The sequence below is a fragment of the Pelobates fuscus genome, chromosome 2 (assembly GCF_036172605.1).
Source record: "Pelobates fuscus isolate aPelFus1 chromosome 2, aPelFus1.pri, whole genome shotgun sequence".
Classification (NCBI taxonomy): Eukaryota; Metazoa; Chordata; class Amphibia; order Anura; family Pelobatidae; genus Pelobates; species Pelobates fuscus.
In genome coordinates this window covers 182,688,715-182,714,199 of record NC_086318.1, presented here as the reverse complement: position 1 = coordinate 182,714,199, position 25,485 = coordinate 182,688,715, and the positions used below count along the sequence as shown (strand labels likewise).

The window sequence follows — 25,485 nt, the reverse complement described above, 5'->3', positions numbered from 1 at the left end:
ACACCTTGCTAACATTTGTTCCCCAAAAGAAAGAAAATATACATTTGTTAGTCATTATTATATAAACTCTTCCTATTGTTGAAGGTGTGACTTATCTCCATATCCAGTTACTTTTTGTTTCCAATTTTAGGTACAGGGAAGGATCAAATGGTTTCAGTGTAATTTGAACATTCTCTGGATAGTTGTTCTGTAGAGAATGAGAGGTGTTTCTCACAGTAGTTAATATGTAACGTGTATAAAGTTACGCATTTATTATCTGTTATATTTTAGTTTTATGAAGTAAGGAAGAATGGAATACTATTTCATAATTGGAAGTATGATATGGGAGTATGCAATACAATTCAGCATTGGAAGTTTTCAGGAAATATATCAATAAAAAGTATATGTCTGGCTTTGATCCTTATTTTCAATGTTATATGATTGACATGTTTTTGTATGACACACAAGGTTGTGTTTAAAGAATACCTAATGTAGCATTTATATCCTTTAAGAATTAAAATCACTACCCTACATCAACCAAAACTACAATACAAGACACTGCTTTTTAAAGGTGCTTTTGCATATGTGTTCTCTACCAGGGAGAGTAACTCTTTTTCGGGAGTTAAATCAAAATTATTTGGGTAAGGTTTATAGTGAAAGGATAATTAGTTTAACCCCTTAAGGACACATGACATATGTGACATGTCATGATTCCCTTTTATTCCAGAAGTTTGGTCCTTAAGGGGTTAAATAACAAAGTTGCTAGTAAAACACGCTCTGTTGCTAACAGCTTAATCCTAATTGGCTTCAACATAGCTTTTCTGTAGCAATTGCTTACCGTCTAGTGTATTGTATCCCCCGTTTAGTCTCTATTACACTCCCTTGTATGTCTCATATAACCCTCTTATTTCCCACAGCCCTTTTCTGTGTGTCTTTCCCCTCAGACCTTTTTGTCACCCCCACCCACCAGGACCCTTTGTGTGTCTTTTTCCTCCCAAGCTATACAGACATAGACATATAGCAACACACACAACCATATAAGCACACAGTCACATAAATATGCAGGTACACAATCAAACACAGTCATAAAAACACAGACATACAGACACACAAAGACACTGTCATATAGAAAAATACAGACACAGTTATACAGAGATTTACAGGGAGTGCAGAATTATTAGGCAAATGAGTATTTTGACCACATCATCCTCTTTATGCATGTTGTCTTACTCCAAGCTGTATAGGCTCGAAAGCCTACTACCAATTAAGCATATTACCAAAAACAACAATGAAAACCTTAAGTTTTCTATGAGTGTAGCGCTAGGTATAATTGGAAATATAAAAGTGAAGAGTGCTTAGATTGCACTTACCCTCTTTTTCACACTTGTATATATGAAAAGAAAAAAGAGAGAAAATATACAAATAATTGTGCAGTGTATTAAAGTGGGTTAAATTAAATAGTGAATTATCTGGATATAGAATCGAATCCACTCACATTTTTTAGAGCCTTTTGCAGATATAAGGCTCTAAACTTCCTAGTGTCTGTGTCTTTTTGGGTAGACCACGCGACCCTTCTCTCGCGATATGCGTATGTGTATTTTCCTCCGTGTTGGGTAAAAAAAGACACAGGTAATCCAATATGAGCGTAGTATTTCAGATACTATAAATGTCAATGTGAATAAAATATAGTATTGCTCACCTTCTTTAGAGCCCTTGGTAACCGGCTCTAAGTATATTGGCCTAGTGTCAATTTGTGGGGTGACACTACCCCTTTCTGGAATCACTTCAACAGGATGCAGCAAAGTTGGTTTGAGTATAAAATGTATGTTTATTATAAAAGAGAATTTTTAAAAATTTGTATACAGTATACTAGAAAATAAAAAATTAAAATGCCATATGGATTGTACAAATATAAATATAAGTTCTTGCCAAAACGCGTTTCACCGTTACACGGCTTCCTCAGTCGGCTCCTGCGTATATAATTGACACTAGGCCAATATACTTAGAGCCGGTTACCAAGGGCTCTAAAGAAGGTGAGCAATACTATATTTTATTCACATTGACATTTATAGTATCAGAAATACTACGCTCAGATTGGATTACCTGTGTCTTTTTTTACCCAACACGGAGGAAAATACACATACGCATATCGCGAGAGAAGGGTCGTGTGGTCTACCCAAAAAGACACAGACACTAGGAAGTTTAGAGCCTTATATCTGCAAAAGGCTCTAAAAAATGTGAGTGGATTCGATTCTATATCCGGATAATTCACTATTTAATTTAACCCACTTTAATATACTGCACAATTATTTGTATATTTTCTCTCTTTTTTCTTTTCATATATACAAGTGTGAAAAAGAGGGTAAGTGCAATCTAAGCACTCTTCACTTTTATATTTCCAATTATACCTAGCGCTACACTCATAGAAAACTTAAGGTTTTCATTGTTGTTTTTGGTGATCTTTTATGTGTGGTGGGTTCATAGGAGTGCCCACAGAGTGTTTTAGCGGGTTTTTTTCGATATAAATATACACGAATATATAAGCGCCATCTATTCCACACCTTTGTGTATTTTGAATTAACCCCTTCAGGACGGAGTCAATAGTACACGTTCTGATCAAAACAAAACGTAAACAAAAACTGGAATTTGCGCTATATGTCTGTTCACCCGTAGTTCCCCTCTTTCATATTAAATGCACCCACACTTATTATATATCATTTTGTTCAGGAGAAACAGGGCTTTCATTTCATATAAAATATTTGTATTTGAAACAATTTATTATGAATAAAATTAAAAAAAACTGTGAGAAATTTGATTTTTTTTTTTAAATTTGTAGTTCCGCCTCACATTTTAGCTGTAAATGTCATAATACTGTTAGGTTTTACGGCAACAAAATGCACATATTTGTAATCAGCGATGTCTCACGAGTACAACAGTACCCCCCATTAACAGGTTTTATGGTGTTTTGGAAAGTTACAGGGTCAAATATAGAACGTTCCATTTTCAAATTGAAATTTGCCAGATTAGTAATGTTACCTTTGAGACGGTGTGGTAGCCCAGGAATGAGAATTACCCCCATAATGGCATACCATTTGAAAAAGTAGACAACCCAAGGTATTGAACGTGGGGTATGTTTAGTTTTTTTTAGTAGCCACTTAGTCACAAACACTGGCCAAAGTTAGCGTTCATATTTGTTTTTGTGTGAAAAAAGCAAAAAACTAATATTTGGCCAGTGTTTGTGACTAAGTGGCTACTAAAAATGACTGGACATACCCCATTTGCAATACCTTGGGTTGTCTACTTTTGCAAATGGTATGCCATCATGGGGGTAATTCTTATTCCTGGGCTACCATACGGTCTCAAAGGCAACATAACTAATCTGGCAAATTTCAATGTCAAAAAAATGAAATGCAAGCCTTATATGTGACTCTCTAACTTTCCAAAACACCATAAAACCTGTACATGTGGGGTACTGTTATTCTCGGGAGATTTCACTAAACACAAATATTAGTGTTTTAAAACAGTAAAACATATTACAACAATAATATAGTCCATAAAAGTGCAGTTTGTTTGTAAAAAATGCAAAAAACGTCACTTTTACTTAAAATATCATCGTTGTAATACAATTTACCAGTTTTAAACACTAATATTTGAGTTCAGCGAAGTCTCCCGAGTAAAACAGTACCCCCTATGTACAGGTTTTATGGTGTCTTGGAGAGTTACAGGGTCTAATATAGTGCATGCAAATTAAATTCTCTGCACTTTCTCCCTGTGTTGTCAGGCATGTCAATCAAATTTTAATTAATCAAATGACATAATTATGTTAAAAAATTACTTAAATATACACGTAGAATTTTAATATATATGCATTTATAGGTATATAAATTCTACGTGTATACTAATGTAATCTTTTATGTAATTATATGTATTTATCTCTCTATATATATTTGCGGTTATTTGTATTTTATATATAGATAGATATATATAGAATGTCATTCTAAGTGTATTCTGTTTCCAGTATATATATATTAATAACAAAATACAGTTAGAATGAAATTACATATGAATATATAATTTATTTTATATTTTGTTTCAATATTTTATTTATTTATTTAATTATTTTATTTATTTATTATTGTAATTATGCGTATATATATAATATATATATGTAGATCTATTATATATATAATATATATACATATTATATATATGTAACGTCATTCTAAGTGTATTTTAATATTAATATATATACTAATATTAATATTAAAATACATTACGTATGACGTTACATATATATAATATGTATATATATTATATATATAATATATATACATATTATATATATATAAAAAGGCATTTAATTTATTTTATAACATTTTTATATTTATTTTTTTACACTACCTACCAGCAGGGGGACTGTCTAATATTTTAAACAGTCCCCCTGCTGGCAGATCCATAGCCAGCTATAGGGGGCCATGTGATCGCTCTTTGAGAGCGATCACATGGCCCCCGGGGGCCTCATTTGCCGGAGGGGGGCTGCCTGGGCTCTCAGACAGCCCCCCAGAAGAGGATCGCGGCGGAGGTGAGTACACCTCTGCTCCTGGGGCTGCAAGCCGTTACGGCGTTCTATGCCGCCGCAACGGCTTTAAAGCCCTTTAAAGCCGCGACGGCATAGAACGCCGTAACGGCGTTAAGGGGTTAAGCATATTAGGTGATGTGCATCTCTGTAAGGAGAAGGGGTGTGGTCTAATGACATCAACACCCTATACCAGGTGTGCATAATTATTAGGCAACTTCCTTTCCTTTTGCAAAATGGGTCAAAAGAAGGACTTGACAGGCTCAGAAAAGTCAAAAATAGTGAGATATCTTGCAGAGGGATGCAGCACTCTTAAAATTGCAAAGCTTCTGAAGCGTGATCATCGAACAATCAAGCGTTTCATTCAAAATAGTCAACAGGGTCGCAAGAAGCGTGTGGAAAAACCAAGGCGCAAAATAACTGCCCATGAACTGAGAAAAGTCAAGCGTGCAGCTGCCAAGATGCCACTTGACACCAGTTTGGCCATATTTCAGAGCTGCAACCTCACTGGAGTGCCCAAAAGCACAAGGTGTGCAATACTCAGAGACATGGCCAAGGTAAGAAAGGCTGAAAGACGACCACCACTGAACAAGACACACAAGCTGAAACGTCAAGACTGGGCCAAGAAATATCTCAAGACTGATTTTTCTAAGGTTTTATGGACTGATGAAATGAGAGTGAATCTTGATGGGCCAGATGGATGGGCCCGTGGCTGGATTGGTAAAGGGCAGAGAGCTCCAGTCTGACTCAGACGCCAGCAAGGTGGAGTACTGGTTTGGGCTGGTATCATCAAAGATGAGCTTGTGGGGCCTTTTCGGGTTGAGGATGGAGTCAAGCTCAACTCCCAGTTCTACTGCCAGTTTCTGGAAGACACCTTCTTCAAGCAGTGGTACAGGAAGAAGTCTGCATCCTTCAAGAAAAACATGATTTTCATGCAGGGCAATGCTCCATCACACGCATCCAAGTACTCCACAGCGTGGCTGGCAAGAAAGGGTATAAAAGAAGAAAATCTAATGACATGGCCTCCTTGTTCACCTGATCTGAACCCCATTGAGAACCTGTGGTCCATCATCAAATGTGAGATTTACAAGGAGGGAAAACAGTACACCTCTCTGAACAGTGTCTGGGAGGCTGTGGTTGCTTCTGCACGCAATGTTGATGGTGAACAGATCAAAACACAGACAGAATCCATGGATGGTAGGCTTTTGAGTGTCCTTGCAAAGAAAGGTGGCTATATTGGTCACTGATTTGTTTTTGTTATGTTTTTGAATGTCAGAAATGTATATTTGTGAATGTTGAGATGTTATATTGGTTTCACTGGTAAAAATAAATAATTAAAATGGGTATATATTTGTTTTTTGTTAAGTTGCCTATTAATTATGCACAGTAATAGTCACCTGCACACACAGATATCCCCCTAAAATAGCTAAAACTAAAAACAAACTAAAAACTACTTCCAAAAATATTCAGGGGCTGTAGTGGGAGAGGACAGGGGCTGTAGTGGGGAAGGGCAAGGGCTGTAGTGGGGGGGACAATGACTGTAGTTGAAGGTTAGGGGCTCTAATTGGGGAATAGTGGCTGAAGTAGGTTGATGGTAGTAAGGGGCTGTGTGTTGAGGAATAATTGCTGTAGTGGAAGGCATGTGTAGTAGGGGCTGTAAAGGGAGGGACAGGGCTTGTAGAAAGGGGAGAAGCAGACCTGGTGGGTCAGAATAAATTGGGCGCCCCCTAGTGGAGATCCATGCATATGTACAGAGGGTAAAACATAACCTTTAATGAATGCTGTATAAAAGGGTATAATACCTATAGTAGGATCGCAAATAAGCGATAAACAAAAAAGAAAAAACAAAACAAATATATGGGAGGTTATAAATGAGAGAACACGTTGGATGGGGTGAAGTGTCCTAAAATAAGTTCCCTGGAGGATACTTCAATCGTCCCCCCAATGTGTAAAAATAGCTCTCAGGTGCACTGGTTTCTCGATGCAGTTATACTATATGGAACCCTCCAGGCAATACCCTGAAAAATGAACCCAACAAACCGGGATCAGTAAGGGTAAACAGAGTAGCAGAAACCTGCATACTCAGGAGAGAACTGTGGCAACAAGGGCTAACAAACTAAGGTATGTACACTAATGTGATAACTCACTGTCCAGGATATTTTCAATGTAGCTGGGACAGTGATCTGGTTGTTGGAGCCTAGTCTCCAGTGGCCAGGGGAATAGGACTGTGGGAGAGAGAGAATCAGCTGTGCTGAACAAAGTTTACCTCCCCAACCCCATAAGTCCCTTAACTCTTCCTGCCTCTGAGGTGGCTATCTCTAAATCCAGATTGCTAGTATCCCTCGTGAATGAACCTTAGTTGTCCAATGAATGTTTGCCAAGAAAAATGCCACCGGATAACTGCCTGCCTACATAAACCCTCCAGTCAGTGCCCAAAAGAACGTATCCAACAAACCGGGATAAGTGAGGGTAGACAAAGTAGCAAGAACCTGCATACTCAGGAGAGAACTGTGGCAACTGAAAGTAACAAAACAAGGTACGTATAACCTGTGATGCTGTCCAGGATGTATACAATGTAGCTGAGACAGCGATCTGGTTGTTGGAGCCTAGCCTCCAGTGGTCAGGGGAACCAGACTGTGGGAGAGAGAGAATCGGCGCCTCTATCTGCGCCTTCTTCGGAGGCTTAGCCTTTTTTGGCTAAGCCTCCGAAGAAGGCGCAGATAGAGGCGCCGAAACACGTGTCAGGCAGGCAGGGAGGTTATTCGGTGTCATTACTCTCGACTAAGATTTAGTTTACAATCAAGGTTATTCAACGTGTGACATTAGGTTAATAGGATCTGGATTACGAGATAGTCATCTTACAGGCAGAAAGAGGGAAGGGACGTGTGGGGTTGGGGTGGGGAACTCTGTTCAGCACAGTTGATTCTCTCTCTCCCACAGTCTGGTTCCCCTGACCACTGGAGGCTAGGCTCCAACAACCAGATCGCTGTCTCAGCTACATTGTATACATCCTGGACAGCATCACAGGTTATACGTACCTTGTTTTGTTACTTTCAGTTGCCACAGTTCTCTCCTGAGTATGCAGGTTCTTGCTACTTTGTCTACCCTCACTTATCCCGGTTTGTTGGATACGTTCTTTTGGGCACTGACTGGAGGGTTTATGTAGGCAGGCAGTTATCCGGTGGCATTTTTCTTGGCAAACATTCATTGGACAACTAAGGTTCATTCACGAGGGATACTAGCAATCTGGATTTAGAGATAGCCACCTCAGAGGCAGGAAGAGTTAAGGGACTTATGGGGTTGGGGAGGTAAACTTTGTTCAGCACAGCTGATTCTCTCTCTCCCACAGTCCTATTCCCCTGGCCACTGGAGACTAGGCTCCAACAACCAGATCACTGTCCCAGCTACATTGAAAATATCCTGGACAGTGAGTTATCACATTAGTGTACATACCTTAGTTTGTTAGCCCTTGTTGCCACAGTTCTCTCCTGAGTATGCAGGTTTCTGCTACTCTGTTTACCCTTACTGATCCCGGTTTGTTGGGTTCATTTTTCAGGGTATTGCCTGGAGGGTTCCATATAGTATAACTGCATCGAGAAACCAGTGCACCTGAGAGCTATTTTTACACATTGGGGGGACGATTGAAGTATCCTCCAGGGAACTTATTTTAGGACACTTCACCCCATCCAACGTGTTCTCTCATTTATAACCTCCCATATATTTGTTTTGTTTTTTCTTTTTTGTTTATCGCTTATTTGCGATCCTACTATAGGTATTATACCCTTTTATACAGCATTCATTAAAGGTTATGTTTTACCCTCTGTACATATGCATGGATCTCCACTAGGGGGCGCCCAATTTATTCTGACCCACCAGGTCTGCTTCTCTATTTTCATACAATTGTGTAAGGGTTACCCCCTGGTCTGGTCGCCCCCGGACACACATGAGGTCTTTTCCCCTTGCTGGGAATCGCACTCATTCCTTCCTTACTTACTTGTAGAAAGGGGACAGAGGCTGTAGAGGGGACAGGGGCAGTATGGTGGGGGCAGGGGCTGTAGAGGGTGGGACCGTATAATGGAGGCAGGGGCTGTAGAGGGGAGGACAGGGGCAGTATAATGGAGGCAAGGGCTGTAGGGGGGCCAGGGCTGTTGAGGTTGGTGGGCAGGGGTTGTAGAGGGGGGAAATTGGCAGCATGGTGGGGACAAGATCTGTAGAGAAGAGGACAGAGGCAGTATAATGGAGGCAGGGTCTGTAGAGTGGGGGACAGAGACTGTAGAGGGGGGACAAGGGCTGTAGAAGGGCAGGGGGTGTAGAGGGGGGGACAGAGGCAGTATTTTGGAGACAGGGGCTTTAGAGAGGGGACAGGGGCTGTAGAGGGCGGGCAGGAGCAGTACTGTGGGACAAGGGCAGTATAATGGAGGCAGGTGCTGTAGAGGTGGGACAGGGGCAGTATAATGGTGTCACGATTGGCACCTTGCCATTCAGATGGCCAGGTGTGGCCGTTCTACAGGTGCCAAAAAGGGGATTTAAACTCTTGACTCTTGCTGCCTTAGTCCTGCTGTCTTGACTCTGAGACACAATTCAGTTCATGTTTCTGCCTGATGTCCTATCCTGCCTTGTCTGCAGCACTAGGGGGCTGGATTTTACCTGGGGCTGCTTCTATCAATCTTAGCCCACCTGATGCTGATGCCCAATTAGCCAGGTATAAGACACTGCCTCTCCCTTGATACATAATAAAGGAGGCAGGACCTTCTTAAAAAAAAACTGAAAAAAGGGAGAAAACCAAATAAAACGTTTTGATTATAAAAAAAACAACAATCTAAAAGGTGTCTCCCCCCTCCCTGATGCTTACCTTGGGCCAGGGAGGGGGGGGAGGGGGGTATCTTATCCCTGGTGGTCAGGTGGGAAGGGCCAGAAAGGAGCTAGAGGCAGGAGATCCACTGAAGACTGCTAAGGAGTTTGGTGGAATTTTATAGAAGCAGGGCCTGCAGAGGGGGTAAGGGGGATGGGGCTGCATAGGGGGGGCATGGGCAGCATGGTGGGGACAGGGGCTGTAGAGGTGGGGGTGACAGGGGAAGTGTAATAAGGGAAAGGACTGCTTTAAAAAAATGGAGATAAAACAAACAAAAACATTTTGATTATAAAAAAACTATCTAAAAGGTATATCCACCCTCCCTGAGGCTTACCTTGGGCCAGGGATGGGGGGGGGGGGGGGGGGGGGAGGGGGGTATCTTATCCCTGGTGGTCAGGTGGGAAGGGCCAGAAAGGAGCTAGAGGCAGGAGATCCACTGAAGACTGCTAAGGAGTTTGGTGGAATTTTATAGAAGCAGGGCCTGCAGAGGGGGTAAGGGGGATGGGGCTGCATAGGGGGGGCATGGGCAGCATGGTGGGGACAGGGGCTGTAGAGGTGGGGGTGACAGGGGAAGTGTAATAAGGGAAGGGACTGCTTTAAAAAAATGGAGATAAAACAAACAAAAACATTTTGATTATAAAAAAACTATCTAAAAGGTATATCCACCCTCCCTGAGGCTTACCTTGGGCCAGGGATGGGGGGGGTGGGGGGGGGGGGGAGGATATTACCCATGGTGGTAAGGTGGGACGAGCAAGACAGGAGCTGGAGGCAGGAGATCCATTGAAGACTGTTGGGGAGTCTGGGAGCAGTGGAAGTCATGCCCCCTCCTCTGACATCATCAGAGGAGACCGTCTAACTTCACTGCCCAGCTCCTGTTCTGCGCTGGCTGCAGAGAGGCAAGTAAGTTGAAAAATCCAAATCTCCTGCCATGAGTCACTTCCTCCCAGACAGAGTGAAGCCGCGCGGGATGGAGGAGAAGGCAGTCAGGAGGGAGCTGGAGTGCAAGAGCCTCACACTCCCAACTACCTCAGCATGCCACTGGACCCCAGGGAGCCATCCTCCTGAGCCCATAAGGTAGGGCTGGAGGGTGGCTTTATAAATGTAAACTTTGCACATGTGTCAGTATGTATGTGTGTTAGTATTTGTGTGAGTCAGTATGTCTGTGTGTGTCTTAGTATGTGCATGTGTGTGAGTATGTCTGTCAGGGTGTCTGTGTGTGTGTGTCACCATTTCTTTGTGTTTGTATGTCTGTGTGTGTGTCTGTGTGTGTCAGTTTGCCTGTGTGTGTTTCAGTATGCCTGTGTGTATGTCAGTATGTCTGTCAGTGTGGCAGCATGTCTCTGTGTGTGTCACTATTTCTCTCTGTCAGTATGTCTGTCAGGGCATATGTGTGTGTGTCACTATTTCTCTCTGTCAGTATGTCTGTCAGGGCATATGTGTGTGTGTCACTATGTCTGTCTGTGTGTGTCAGTATTTGTGTGTGTCAGTATGTCTGTCAGTGTGTAAAAATGTAAACTTTGCATGTGCATCAGTATTTGTGTGTGTCAGTATGTCTTTTGTGTGTGTCAGTATGTCTGTGTGTCATAGTATGTATGTGTATGTGTGTGAGTATGTCTGTTAGGGTGTCTGTGTGTGTGTGTCGCTATTTCTGTGTCAGTGTGTATCTCACAGTATCAGTATGTTGTCAGTATGTATATCTGTGTGTGTGTCAGTGTGTATATCTGTGTACCAGTATTTAGTATATCTATGTTTCTCTATGTGGTCTGTGTGTATCTGTATCTGCATGTTTGTCAGGTTGTGTATCTGTGTGTCTGTATGTGTTAGTGTGTGTATCTGTGTCAGTCTGTATCTGCATGTTTGTTAGTGTGAGAGTCAGTGTTTATATCTGTGTATCTGCATGTGTTTCAGTGGGTGTGTATGTGTATCACAGTGTGTGTGTGGCAGTGTTTGTATACATGTGCATACATCTTATCATTCAAATCATCAACACTACACACAAGTACACCCTTGCATTCAACCTTCCAACACTACATACACAGTTCTGCATTGAAACGTCAACAATACATACAAACACACCTTTGTGTTGAACACCAAATATATATATATAAACACAGCCCAGCATAAAAAAACTACACATAAATGCATGCTTGCTTTTAAACACCAACACCACATACAAACATACTCCACTCAAGAACATGCTTCCATTCAAACACACAAACACCGCTCAGTGCTAAATACAACTCTGCAAGCATGAGAAAATGGTTCCGCTACTGCGTTGGGAAGTGCAGAGCATGATTGCATGTCAGGGAGTGGGGGTCAGAGAGCCCCATCAAATGCTTGCCTAGGTCCCAATCAATATTAAAGATGGCCCTGCATACAGTGCCCCACACACATATATTGCTCCCTCTACACACATTTTCCCACAGACACATACAGTGCCCACACACTGCCCCACATGCACATACACTGACATACACACATGCAGTGCACCACCATACACACACTGCCTCACACACACATAAAGTGCCCCCCATACACACACTATCCCCCATACACACATTGCCCCACACATACATTCACTGCCCCTCATTCACACACTGCCAAACATATACATACAGTGCCCTAAAAACACATACAGTGTCCCATACACACACTGCCCCCATACAGACACTGCCCCTCCATACACACACTGCCCACACATACACTGGCCCCCCACACACACATTGTCCCACATTCACATACACTGTCCACATATACACACTGCCCCCACACACACACACTGCAAGCCTCATACACACTGCAACTCTCACACACTGCCCCACACATACACTGCCCCCTCACACACACTGCACCGCTCACACACACACTGCAGCTCTCTCACACACACACTGCACACCTGACATACACTGCCGCCCTCACACACCACAAACACACACACGCTGCTTTCCTCACACACACTGCACCCCTCACACATTGCACCACTCACACACAACACTGCTCATATGCCTTACTACAGCTCCATATCCCAAAAGACCCCAGGTAAGTTGTCAAACTGTTCTTAAATGGGTTGACTACTTACTCTGGGAGGGGGTCCTGGAACTACTGGCGCCGTAACCACTTCACTGATCTGTGGTGGTTATTGTGCCTGGATTATTTCTTTAAATAATCTACAAGTGCCCCTCCCGAGATAAGCCTCTGGATCCGCCCCTGCCTCGCTGTTCCCACAATTCCCAGTACAGCCACATCATACTGTGCTGGGAATTGTGGGAACCGCGAGGGAGCTTGATAGAGAGACCTGCTCCCTCCTTCAGTTCTCCTATGCTGACAGCTCAAATACTAAGACACACACAGACATACAGCATTAGTTAGTGTGCCGCCAGATCGGCTAGGCAACCACCTGGCCTGGTGGCACCAGCGTCGAACGCGGCCGGCCCCCTCTGACTTCTTTTGGTAAATGGGAGGGGGAAGAAAGAAACAGAGAGGGGGAATAGAGATACACAGGGGAAGAGGGAAGAAAGAGACAATGGGAGAATATAGAGAGACACAGCAAAAGGAGGGAGAAAGAGAAAGAGGGAGAAGAGAGAAACAGAAAGGGAATAGAGAGACACAAGGGGGGGGGGGAAGAGACAGAGAGGAGGAATAGGGAGACCCACAGGGGGAGGGGGAGAGAGACACACAGGGGAGGGGGAGAAAGAAACAGGGGGAAGATTGAGACACAGGGGAGGGGAAAAGAGACAGAGGAAAAAGAGAGAGACTGGGAAGGAGAGGGGAGACATGGACACAGAGGAACAGTGAGGGGAAAAGAAACATACAGAGGGACTGGGGGGACAAAGAGGCACACAGAGGGGCTGGAGATAGAAAGAGACACACATAGGGGCTATAAATATATATACATATATATTTATAATTATACCTATAATGTTTACACATATATCAATGTACATTTTATATATATATGCATAATACACAGAGAAATTTAATTTATATGTAAAATATGTAATGAGCAGATATTGGCCCAGTCTTGTTCCTAGGTGCATACTCCAGCACAATAACATAAGTGAAGAGTGCACCCACAGAACTTCAAAATAAACAAGATACATTTTTTACAGTTGTGCACTACATACATTCACTATTTCAGTCCCAGAGAATTCACAGTGGTACGCCAATATGAAGTCAACTCTAGTCTCAAGTATCCGACCTTGTCAAACACATCAACCACTACATTCTCACGTTAAAGATTTCTAAAACTAACCAGACTAACTATGCAACCAGAATCCAACTATTCTTGACAGACAACAGCTCAACAGATAGGAATTAGAAGAGATGAAGTGGGTACACAATTTAGAGACATAGAATTCAATTTATATATTTTTATATAAATGAATATTTATTGTATTTTATGTTATTGTGTTTTTAGTTTTTTTACTTCCATATTTTATTAAATGTTTATATTTTGCCTTTCTTTATATATATATATATATATATATATATATATATATATATATATATATATATATACTATGTATTTTGATGTAATTTCTTGCACACTTCATTGTTTCATGATTTCCGGCAGATACAAATTTTAGGTGATATGCCCGAAAATTGTGGATTTTGTATATTTGCATTAAAACATGCAGTCACTCGGACTTTAGGTTTATAATAAGAACCAATGATGAAGAGACTATTACAAATCACGCCTATTATGGCAGTTTTAAAAGAACAGGACGTCTGGACTGGGGCATGATCTGAGGAAGCCGCCCAGGCGAAACGCGTAATCATGTCTTTGTACGTATGATGTCATCCCGCCATCACGTTGTCGTACGGAAGAACTCCCTACAGTGCTGACACATTGGAAAGACCGTTAGTGCTAGCGGCGGCTTTGACAGATTGTACAACTGAGGAGTATGAACTTCTACAAGGGATAAAGAGCTGTATCACATACATGTGAACTTTTAACTCGTGGAAATAAAGCATACTTTCGTATTCAGCTGCCGTCCTGATTACCTGCCAATATCCAGTCCTGTATTTAGGACTAAAGCCAGAAAAGTTAGAGCAGACTTTTAACTTGTGAGTTTTATTTCATCCATTTATTTATTATTTTACACTATACAGTATTATACTCTATTTTGTTTTCCTTTTTCTCTTTTATGCATTATGTTCCTACATATCCCTGGAAGGAATATTGTGATACTCCAATTTTAGGAGATTATTAGTAAGTTTCTCTAGTAGACTTATCACTTAATGCACTTGTGAATTTGCACACTTATTTAATTTATTGATTTTGTACTGCTGGCACTATATTGTGCATTGCACTGACACTTTTTCATTGTGTTGCACTTTTTATAGTATTTTAAAGGTATAGCGCACCTTTTTTATCTTGTATTGCTTTAGGTTGATTGGGTGTTTTTGAGCTATTTCACTGCTTAAGTACAGCTCTACCTTTTTTACACATATAAATTGTATTATAAATTTTAGTGCCTTCTTGCTTGTTCTTTTTTTTTATATAAGACAACAGCTTGTGCCCTGTTAATATTAGACACATGCATACCGACATGCAACAGCTTCCACCTAACTCTCTGTTGCCGTTACTTCATAGGCATCCACTCATCCCAGTCCATATCATAAAATTGAATGAACAGAAATATCTGTCTACAATACTTATATTTCGCACCATGAATAAGAGCTCAGGGAATCATTCAAGTTTAGCTTTGTAAGCATGCTAAAAGTGTGTTTTTCACGGATACCTTTTGGCCCTCTTTTATACAGGCCTACCCGTACCTTGGTATCAGCACAACACAACCAACTTACCACTCCTTCTACTGTTACATATACCATTAAGTTCAGACCACAAATTTATATATATATATATATATATATATATATATATATATATATATATATCATACAACAGGGTCCTTGCACTCAGACCAATTGATATGGTTTAAAATATCAAATCTTTATTGAAGTCTATCCATAAAAAAATGTTTTTAGCCCTCCGTCCCGGGCTTTCCTCAGGATCAATAATATATCTACACTTTGTATATAGCTTGCATTCAATAGCCAAATGACAAAATGCTATATGCTGTTTTACCATTCTAAATATATAGTAGCAGGGACCATGTTGAATTTTTGTTAACCCCTTAAGGACACAGCTTTCCCTCATGTGTCCTTAAGGATACAACAGTTATAGAACTACATACAAAATACCAATACAATGGAATAATCCATCCCATAAAATTTTAATATATGAAACGCAATCTTTAAACAATGATAGGAACCATGTCAACTTTTAAATTCCTTTTGTGGAGTTTTTCAAGTCTTAAAAAAAAGTCTGCATGAGCGACTGAAAATTGTAATTATTTCTGCTAATATTTATTGAGCACACTAAAGCAACGAATTATAACTTGATCTATATCTCCTACTAAATATGATGTCTTCTAGTTTTCTGTCACCTGAGGTTTGACCTGGTGAATCTTTAGACTACACCCCAAGCTAAACAAATACTATGAATATCAGTTGGATAAAAAAACAAAACAAAACCACAAGCAAGCATTTATTAAACAGTAAAAAAAAATATAATTCATCTATCATTAAGTATATATAACTTGTAGGTTTAAAATAGATGCTATGTAATTTCAGTTTTGTGACACATTGCAATTTACAAATTACAAATACCTTTATAGATGAAAAGCAAATATAAGCAAACAGACAAAGCTATGGATATTTCTAAATATATACAAGATTATCAAAAACAATGTGAGTTGTAGGAATTCAAAGTGTATTAAGAGTGAAATTGAAATTTAAGACCATAATAGCATTTCCAGAACAGTAAATTATATGTGTTTGCATTATCTGTGAGAGATATAGTGAACAATGTTCATAGTCCATGTTCAGAATTAAAAAGATTGATCGCACCAATCAGCATGTTAAACCCAAAGCTTATGATGGTTTAACATACCGTGACTTTATATAGCTCTTCAATATTAAAATAATATAAGCATTTAAAGGTTTCTTTTTTTTTTTTATTCAAAATCTAGCATATAAATAATTATGTTTTATAATTGTTACACAAATAAACAAATAAAGAAGAGTTGAAAGGTGCTAGCAGTTGAAGTTCTTTAAAAAAAAAAATTATATATATATATATATTCTAAAATCGCTACCAAAATATATAATATATGGCAAGCATGAGGAACCCACACAGTGGAGATGTTGGAGATGTTGTTTGAACACTGCCAGTGTTTGGTGAATTCAACTGCAGGCTGAAAGGCGGTTTTAGCAAGACATTGGATATACACAGAGAACAGTTCAATCCACAGAAGTCACAGGAGGAGATCTTGCTCATGGTTGCAGAATTATATGTTCCTATTGCCATGTTTGCTGGAATAAACAAGAAAACATATGTTAACATTATAGGAAGAGTCAGGACTTGTTAATAATTGCATATAGGGGTTCTTTAACTGAAAAACCGCTGTGGTTTTTGGTAGAAGACAGGAACCTGCATGCTAGACATTAGACTTTCACTGTTTTTACTAAAACATAACAGCTAATATCTATTCTTTAGAACTTAAATAGAAACTGAAAACACGATTTTTACTTTGTGAGCAAAATTCAAAGGATATAGGCTTGTTCAACTATTTACTATAAAGAACACAACATGAGCATTTTATCACAATCATAACTTTTTAAATTCCTTCACTTGCTATTAGAAAACAATTAGCTTGTATGAAATGGGTGTGATTGGTAATACTGGTGACCCACATAAAGAAACACAACGGGGATCATTTGATGCATGTATACATTTGTTCATCCCATGTATAGTGTACAGTTTGGCAAACTTAAGTATTATTCAGTGCAGAGACTGAAATTATTGTGTCTGTTCCTAGTAGCGAATCAATGCTTCAGCATAGTAGGGATTATTGTAAAAGCAGCCTCTCCTGTATTGTTCCGAGGTCCTTGGAGGCTCCCAAACTATAGAACTACTAAATAGCATTCCGGGAGGAATACGGAGGGAATATCATACTGAGCATTTGTGCAACAGCATATAATGCTAGTTACAATGTTGGTACATAGTATTAGCGGGGTTAATTTATTCCGGGATTTACTCTATAGAACCATTATGGCAAATGTTTATATATATAATGCCATCAGTTTTTTCACAAATAATTAGAAGCAGTGTATCTGCCCCAATGATGAACAATTAAATAAAGAAAAAAGGAAATGGGCTACATTTTCTCCTTCACTGCCACTATTTTGTACTCAATTTTTAGAGTTATTCCTACAACCTCAATATCATGTGTACATGATTAACAGATTTACAAACACATTTTTTTATGTCCAGTTTGCTGCAGGACATCATTTTCACACAATGAGAGACGATCCCCAGTTAAACAATTGACAGAGTATTTGTATCTGTGTCTAGTACTCGGGCATTTGCTGGTCCTTTTTGCAGAACTACTTGTGTGAGTGAGAGAGTATGAATGGATAAGGTTGTGTGTTTGTACACAGGAGATAAGGGGCAATGAGGCAACAATATATAAGTGACCAATGGAGGCGTGGCAACAATATTACAGCTAAGGTGTGGCTCTTATGTGTAATGTAGCAGTTTTGGCCACAGGGTGGCAATGTGATCTCATTTGAGACAATAGTTATAGGGCACTGTGACTGCATAAGAAAAATCAAGATATATAATAGAATACAGCCAGTTGTCTGCAGCAAGCATGTCAAACTCAGAGGCTAACATGGGCCAAATAAACAAGGTTTCAGTTTTCATTGAAACGTAGGTTTATGTAGAAAAGTACAGTATAAAAAAGTGCTTAACTGACACTGGACGTCCTCACACTCATAGGGTTTCAAAGTAAACAACAGAGTGGATTTATTTTAACCCCTTAAGGACACATGACATGTGTGACATGTCATGATTCCCTTTTATTCCAGAAGTTTGGTCCTTAAGGGGTTAGACATGCATTTGCATTTAACCAATGTTTCAGTCAAACTACCTGACATATTAAGAAATGTTTGGTAATGGGACTCAAATGGTGAATGTATGCTGTTGCACAGCTGTATTAAACAAATGGCGTTACCTGGATGATTTTGAAGTCCTATAAGTGTGTTTTTCACTTTGGCTGAGATCATGAAACTTGATAATCTTAGCCAATCCAATGCTTTCTCATAGGAAAGCATTGGGAGGCTATTGTGCATGTGTGGCAAAAAGCTGCGCAGCCAATCAGCATATCCATGGGGAGTGTTCAGCTCCTCCATGCAGGCCCAATATAAAACACTACCAACTCCCCCCATTCTAATACACTGCCCACAAATCCAATACATTGCCCCCAAATCCAATACACTGCCCCCTCCCTCCACTCTAATATACTGCACCCACCACCCTATCTAATACACTGCCCCTTAATCTAATGCACTGCCCCCCCTCCCTCCACTCTAATAGAATACACTGCCTCTACTCCCACCACTCTAATTTAATACACTGCCCTCCCTTGCCCCAATTTAATACATTGCCCCCTCCCGTCTATAACTTAATACACTGCCCTCTCCCAATTTAACACACTGCCCCTCTCCCACCACTAATACACTGGCCCCTCCCCCAAATTAACACACTGCCCTCCTCCTTCCACTCTAATATACTGCACCCACCAACCTATCTAATACACTGCCCCCCCTCCCTCCACTCTAATAGAATACACTGCCTCTACTCCCACCACTCTAATTTAATACACTGCCCTCCCTTGCCCCAATTTAATACATTGCCCCCTCCCGTCTATAACTTAACACACTGCCCTCTCCCAATTTAACACATTGCCCCCCTCCCACCACTAATACACTGGACCCTCCTGCAAATTAACACACTGCCCTCCTCCTTCCACTCTAATATACTGCAGCCTCCACCATTTCTAATACACTGACCTTAATCTAATACACTGCCCCCCTCCCTCCACTCTAATAGAATACACTGCCCCTCCTCCCTCCACTCTAATTGAACTCTTAATCTAATACACTGCCCCTCAATGCCCCTACTCCCACAACTCTAATTTAATACACTGCCCTCCTCCCTCCAACACTTTTATACACTGCCCTCCCCCCAATTAAACACACTGCAACCACTCCCACAATTAAACACACTGTGCCCTCCTACCACTCTAATACACTACCGCCTCCTTTCCCTAAATCAATACACAGCACCCCACATCCCCCAAATTTAACACACTCCACAGGAAGGTCCCCCAAGTCCCTTTTCCCCTACCTTAAGATGAGTCACCCGTCCTCCTGTTCCAGACCTGATCTTCTCTGCAAGCAGAAAGGCTGACAGACAGACACTCTACCCTCTTGCGGTGGCTGACAGACAGCCACTCTACCCTCTTGCGGTGGCTGACAGACAGCCACTCTACCCTCTTGCAGCCGTGGAGGGTTTGGCAAGAAGTAGACAGGAAATATCTTTCCTGTCTTGCGGCTGTTTGCAAACACAGCACAAAGTGGTCCCACGGCAAATATATTCATTGTGGGCCGCAAGTTTTACATGTTTGGTCTACAGCATGCATGTTAGAAAAATATTTATAAAGCAAGAGTAAAGGACAGTTGTTATCACTTACATGGGTTATAGTAATCTAAGATTTTAACTACAGCATCTTGAGAACCGGCTACATTTGCCACTCGAACCAATGGGACAGACACACAAACATTTGTTTTTTTCACCTAGGAAAAATAGAACATAAAATTAATTTAAATTATGGCAGAGTAGTACATTTGAAAGAATGTAACATCCATTGTATCACAATACATCATTACATATTGCTTGTCCTTTTGTAAAAGGACCACTATAGTGACAGGAAAACAAACTTGTTTTCCTGGTACTATAGTGTTAATAGGTCCCCCCAACCTCATGACCCCCCTCCTGCTGGGCTAAAGGGGGAGGAAGGGGTTAAACACTTACCTTTCCGGGCTCCCTCGGCGCTGGAGACTTTCCTTCTCCTTCCAACCTCATCGACTGAATGTACATGCGCGGCAAGAGCCGCACGCATTCAGTCAGTCCATAGGAAAGCATTCTCAAAGCTTTCCTATGGATGCTGGAGTCTTCTCACTGTGAAAATCACAGTGAGAAGTGCGGAAGGGCCTCTAGCGGCTGTCAATGAGACAGCCACTAGAGGCTGAATTAACCCATATGTAAACATAGCAGTTTCTCTGAAACTGCTATGTTTACAGCAGGCAGGGTTAACCCTAGATGGACCTGGTACCCAGACCACTTCATTGAGCTGAAGTGGTCTGGGTGCCTATAGTGGTCCTTTAACCTCCATGTAAACCCTATATGTTATCCTTCACTTCATAATTTAACAGGCAATTTATAATAATTAATAACTTATATGTATTCATTATGTAATATAACTAATTGATAACTACTTATTTGGAAAAAAATAACTTATTTGTAGTGAATTGAAGTTTTAACTGTAAAAATCAGGTATATATAGCAAAACTGCAACTACATCTGAGGTGGAGATTTTTACCAAATCAGTTGTTTTTGGGTCAATTGTGCAAGTCTCTATAATACAATGTTTAGTGAATAAACCCCTGTGTTGTCATTTTGCCACAAGCAAGGCAGCCTGCGTTTCGGAGGAGTTAGATTGAGTCAGCAACTGGCTTAGAATACTCTTATTTCTGCTACTCATAGGACCTTGCCTGACAGTAATAAAGAAACATTAGTGTGCTCTCAACTCAGCTCACCTCTGCTGGAGCCCTCACTGAACTCCCTTCCCTAATGAATGAGAGTGGCCACTAAACTCTGGTAGACCCCGGTGCCATTGCACATGCTATAGTTCCACCCCTCATTCAGACAATTTAGGATGTAAATTGGCATATTCGGTCAACTTAATTGCTAGATGACTGAGTCAAACAAGTTTCTAATCGCATGATGTATGTGGTTCTACCATGCAATTGATCAATCGTTGATTTTGAATGCAGGAAGATCACATTTAAATATGACAATCACACATAATAACACAAATTAGACAGTTACCTACTAAACATGCAATTTGTTGTTATATAGATATTTTGCAATTCAGCTGCAATTTGAACATATTTCACATTTTGTTTGTTACTGCAACATATTTGCTATTCCTTACTTTTTTATTCTTAGTATTGATTGCTTTGAAAGAACTTTAACAATCTAGTACTCACCGAATCAAAGTATAGGTATACTTTCTCCTCCTTTGTTTCCACCATTTTAAGAGACCCATGTAAGGGAATGCCTTTTGGATCCAATGAGAATCCACTGAGAAATCCAACATCTAAAAGGGCCATTCCACTCTCATTACCTGTGCCTTGATAACTGGAAAAAAAAAAACCAAAAAAACAACAGGAATCAAAATATTAAGATATCATTTAAAGATGAATGGCATTTAGAAATTCTGTATGTGTGCATGCATAACAATAAAATGATATATAATACTTTACAACACACATAAATAGTGTGTCAGAGTGACTTGGCATCTGACATGGGAAGATATTTGTGCTATTAGTGTCAGAAGGAATATATATTCTTATGTTATGCGACTTGGAGTATTTAAATAGGGCGTGCTATAATAAACATCCTACTTAGCTGAATGTGGTTCCCGGAATGCTTTAATGTCCTCTATCTCACTAACATTCTCTTCATCTTGACAAGTCCAGTATTCCAGATTATTTGTACTTATTTTTATGACCTAATTTCACATGTAGCAGATGAAAAAGTAGCTTAAATTGCTACCTTGAGGCCTAGTAGGTATCAAGGGCACCCCCTCCTCATTTTGTACTCTATTTTCCCTATAGAGTACTCATGATGTCAACTGGCCAGTCCTTGGAATCACCCTTTTTAAAGCCAAAAAGTTTTACTCAACAACCTATCAGCATCAAAATCATAACATCACTTAAACCCTATACAGCAGAAATTAACCAACTGTTGCTAATTGTAATGAATTGTTAGGAGCAATTAAAACCAATAGACAATATATTAAGATGTTCCTAAACTTCTGAAATCTCGATTTTTACCTTGTGCATACATCGACAGAAAGCCGCTCGGAGTTATTTGGATCTTCATTTACAACCATATTTAAGGTGAATGATTCTGGTTCAAGGGAGTTCTTAGGCCATATACCTCTGCTATTCCTGGACGATGCTTTCTGGTTATAATTTATATTTAGCTGTAATACAAAATAATAAAAGTTAGCGTAAATACCATCACATAGCTTTTTTGAATAAAATATACAACATGAAATAACTTGGCGCTTTAATGACTTAGTGTTACAGGAAAATATATATAAATATCTGACAAGAAAGTAAACATAATGGTGTCAATTAATGTGAATAAAATCAGCATTCATGTGTACCTGGAAAATAGCTATTCCTCTTCCAACTGCAGAAACATTGATTGAAAATGGCTGAGATACTGAGATCTAGTATTCAAAGAAATCACTATTAGTATTATGTTAATTAGTGTGTTGCTCTTCCCCATCCATTTTAAACATGACAAATTATGTACTATATTTACATTTTTACCTGCTGAGTTTGTAAAACCAAAAGATTGTCATTGTTGATCTGAAATGTTGTTGGAACAAATGATCCAGAGCCAGTAACTGTTATATTCAAGGACGTATCACTACCTGGAATTATACTTAAAAACTGGGCCAAAGCTTGAAGACCCATTATGGTATCCTGGGAAAACCAAAAACAAAGCATGATTAGAAGGCAAGAAATCTGAAAAAAATAATTGACATTATATCCAGGTTTTACCTACAACAAGCAGGTGCTAGTGCTAGTAAAAGTATGAATAAAAATAAAAAAATGATATATTTATTTTTTAAATATAACTTGAAAATACAGCGTTTGACATATTTTTTAGAATTATAGTTACAAATACTAGAAGGCTTAGGGTGCTAACACTATATTGTCAAAAAATAATTCTTCTGTTCTGTATTGATTCAGAACAATGAATTACAAGTTGTAAGTCTACAGATGACTAGGCTGTCCCATAGAGCTGGATAAAATATGTGTTCAATGGTCCCAAAATTAAAAGAATGTCTGTTCTGAAGAGGTAACACGAGTCTGCTATATCACTCCATTCAATATATGCTAAAAAGTATATAATCTTTATTTTGTATTATTCAAATGAGTTGATAAATATATGGATTATTTATATAATGCTTTGCCTGTGTAGTTGAATATCCTCCAAGGCTGTTTCTTTGCTGACTGAGCCATTTCATGATAGGCACACCATCTAAAATGCGGTTTTGTTTGCAGTGTGAAAGTAATGCGTAGGCAGCTGTTTCAATGTCATTTGATCGTGGCAACCAATAGTTTTGTTTTTCAGGTGCTGAAGACCAATACATCACATTTCCTAAGAATGTAGAAATTAAGATAATTTAGTGGAATCCTTATTGTGGCTTTTATCTCTTTTACCGTAATTATTGTTACTTAAATATAATTACGTGTGATTAGTTTACCTCTTTGGGGACTTACCAATGTTGTTTGCTCTTGAGTTGAGTTGTGTAAGTGCTGCACCTGCTTTAGTACTGTTGGCCAGGGTTAGAGCATACACAACTACAGATAATGTGTAGTTACTGGAAATCCCTTCATCAAACTCGCTCTCAAGATATTGAACAGCTCTAAAAATGTTGACATCATAAAGTTTCTAAAACAAAAAAAAGTATAATGCTAGGTGAATGTGAATAATGATCTAAAACACATAGTGTAAGGCGTGTAGGAATATTGTACAACGCATCAATAATTTCCAAAATTGTATAACTATCTATAATAAAAACAAAAAAAAAGATAAATAAAGTAGAGTAAAGGAGATTACCATATGAAAATGTATCACAATGATAATAAATCTTAATACCACAGCGTAATTCTAAAATGCTAAATATTTAACTACATAAAAGTATCTTGAATTATTAAAGATATCTAGCCTTAAGGATGTCTAGTTATGATGCAAATCAAATGTGTGTGTGTATATATATATATATATATATATAGTTATTAATTGAAACTGACTTAGCTGTAAAAGAGGTTATCGTAACTTACCCTATAGCCTTCATCTTCTAGTAGTGAAATAAGGATATAGGCAGTGAGTGTGACAGGTCCATTTAACCCACTCTGGAGTTCAGGATGAATGACATTTCCTGGTTCAGAGAATATCCCAGTGTTTATATCCTGCTTCTGAACCAGCCATTGTACTGTTTGGTCTAGAACCTCTTGGCTAATGAAAATAAATGGTCGAGCCTGAAGAAAACATCTAAGTACAAATGCAGAAAGCCTAGAAATGAAGACAAATGATAATATTAAATTCCCACAAGAAACATCAAGTTACAATAATATGCAAATAATAAGCAAGTATAGAGAACGGAATTGGTATAATTTTGATTTTTCTTGGCTTTTCCACCTACTTCTACGGGGTTGGCTCATACTACAATATGTAGCACAGCATATTCTTAATTAACAGATATTACAGATATAATACAGTATTTGCAACCATTATCATATTTAAAAGGTTAAACATCATGATTTTAAATTGCCATTTTCAGTTAGTCCATTCTATCTTTCAACATAAACATAATTTATATGTCTACTACTGTTTGGGATCTTTGGGGGCGTGCATGAATGAAGCCAGATTAACTGAAAATAAACTTACTATTGTGATAACAATTAGAACTATAGGAAATTGATCCACAGAGCTACTTCAAGATAACCAAGGAAACTATCAAAGTAAACAAATAATTTAGTTTTACATGCTATCAGTGCAATCAGCAATGCTAGTGATAACACATTCTCTCGTTATAAAAGATCATTAAATTGGTAATACTCACCAAGTACTCCCGGAAACATCCCTATCGCCAAATGCACTAAATGAACCGTCATGTCTCATGTATGTTAATTCCTTCTGATAACCTATATAATGTAATAAGACAAAGTATTGGACTTCACTTGTTTAACTGTAGTAACATTAAGCATTATTCTTCTGATATCCTCTACATCACATAACTTTTTTGTGTAATATACTACTTCTTAACTGTGACGTTAAACCCATTTTGAAACAGTC

The 25,485-nt window shown here is 39.3% G+C and overlaps 1 protein-coding gene across 1 annotated transcript in view; it reads right to left on the bottom strand.

Annotated features, from left to right (window-relative positions):
• Nucleotides 1–16,566: 16,566 nt before the first annotated feature.
• Nucleotides 16,567–25,485, bottom strand: part of LOC134586249 (CD109 antigen-like) — a 44,782-nt gene continuing 35,863 nt past the window's right edge. The window contains exons 25-34 of the mRNA XM_063441741.1: nucleotides 25,253–25,334; nucleotides 24,471–24,702; nucleotides 23,907–24,078; nucleotides 23,597–23,784; nucleotides 22,947–23,102; nucleotides 22,778–22,843; nucleotides 22,440–22,591; nucleotides 21,591–21,741; nucleotides 20,012–20,114; nucleotides 16,567–16,787 (exon numbers count right to left, since the gene is read on the bottom strand). Of these exons, the coding sequence (XP_063297811.1) occupies nucleotides 16,567–16,787; nucleotides 20,012–20,114; nucleotides 21,591–21,741; nucleotides 22,440–22,591; nucleotides 22,778–22,843; nucleotides 22,947–23,102; nucleotides 23,597–23,784; nucleotides 23,907–24,078; nucleotides 24,471–24,702; nucleotides 25,253–25,334 (1,523 nt within the window). The remainder of the gene's footprint in view (nucleotides 16,788–20,011; nucleotides 20,115–21,590; nucleotides 21,742–22,439; nucleotides 22,592–22,777; nucleotides 22,844–22,946; nucleotides 23,103–23,596; nucleotides 23,785–23,906; nucleotides 24,079–24,470; nucleotides 24,703–25,252; nucleotides 25,335–25,485) is intronic.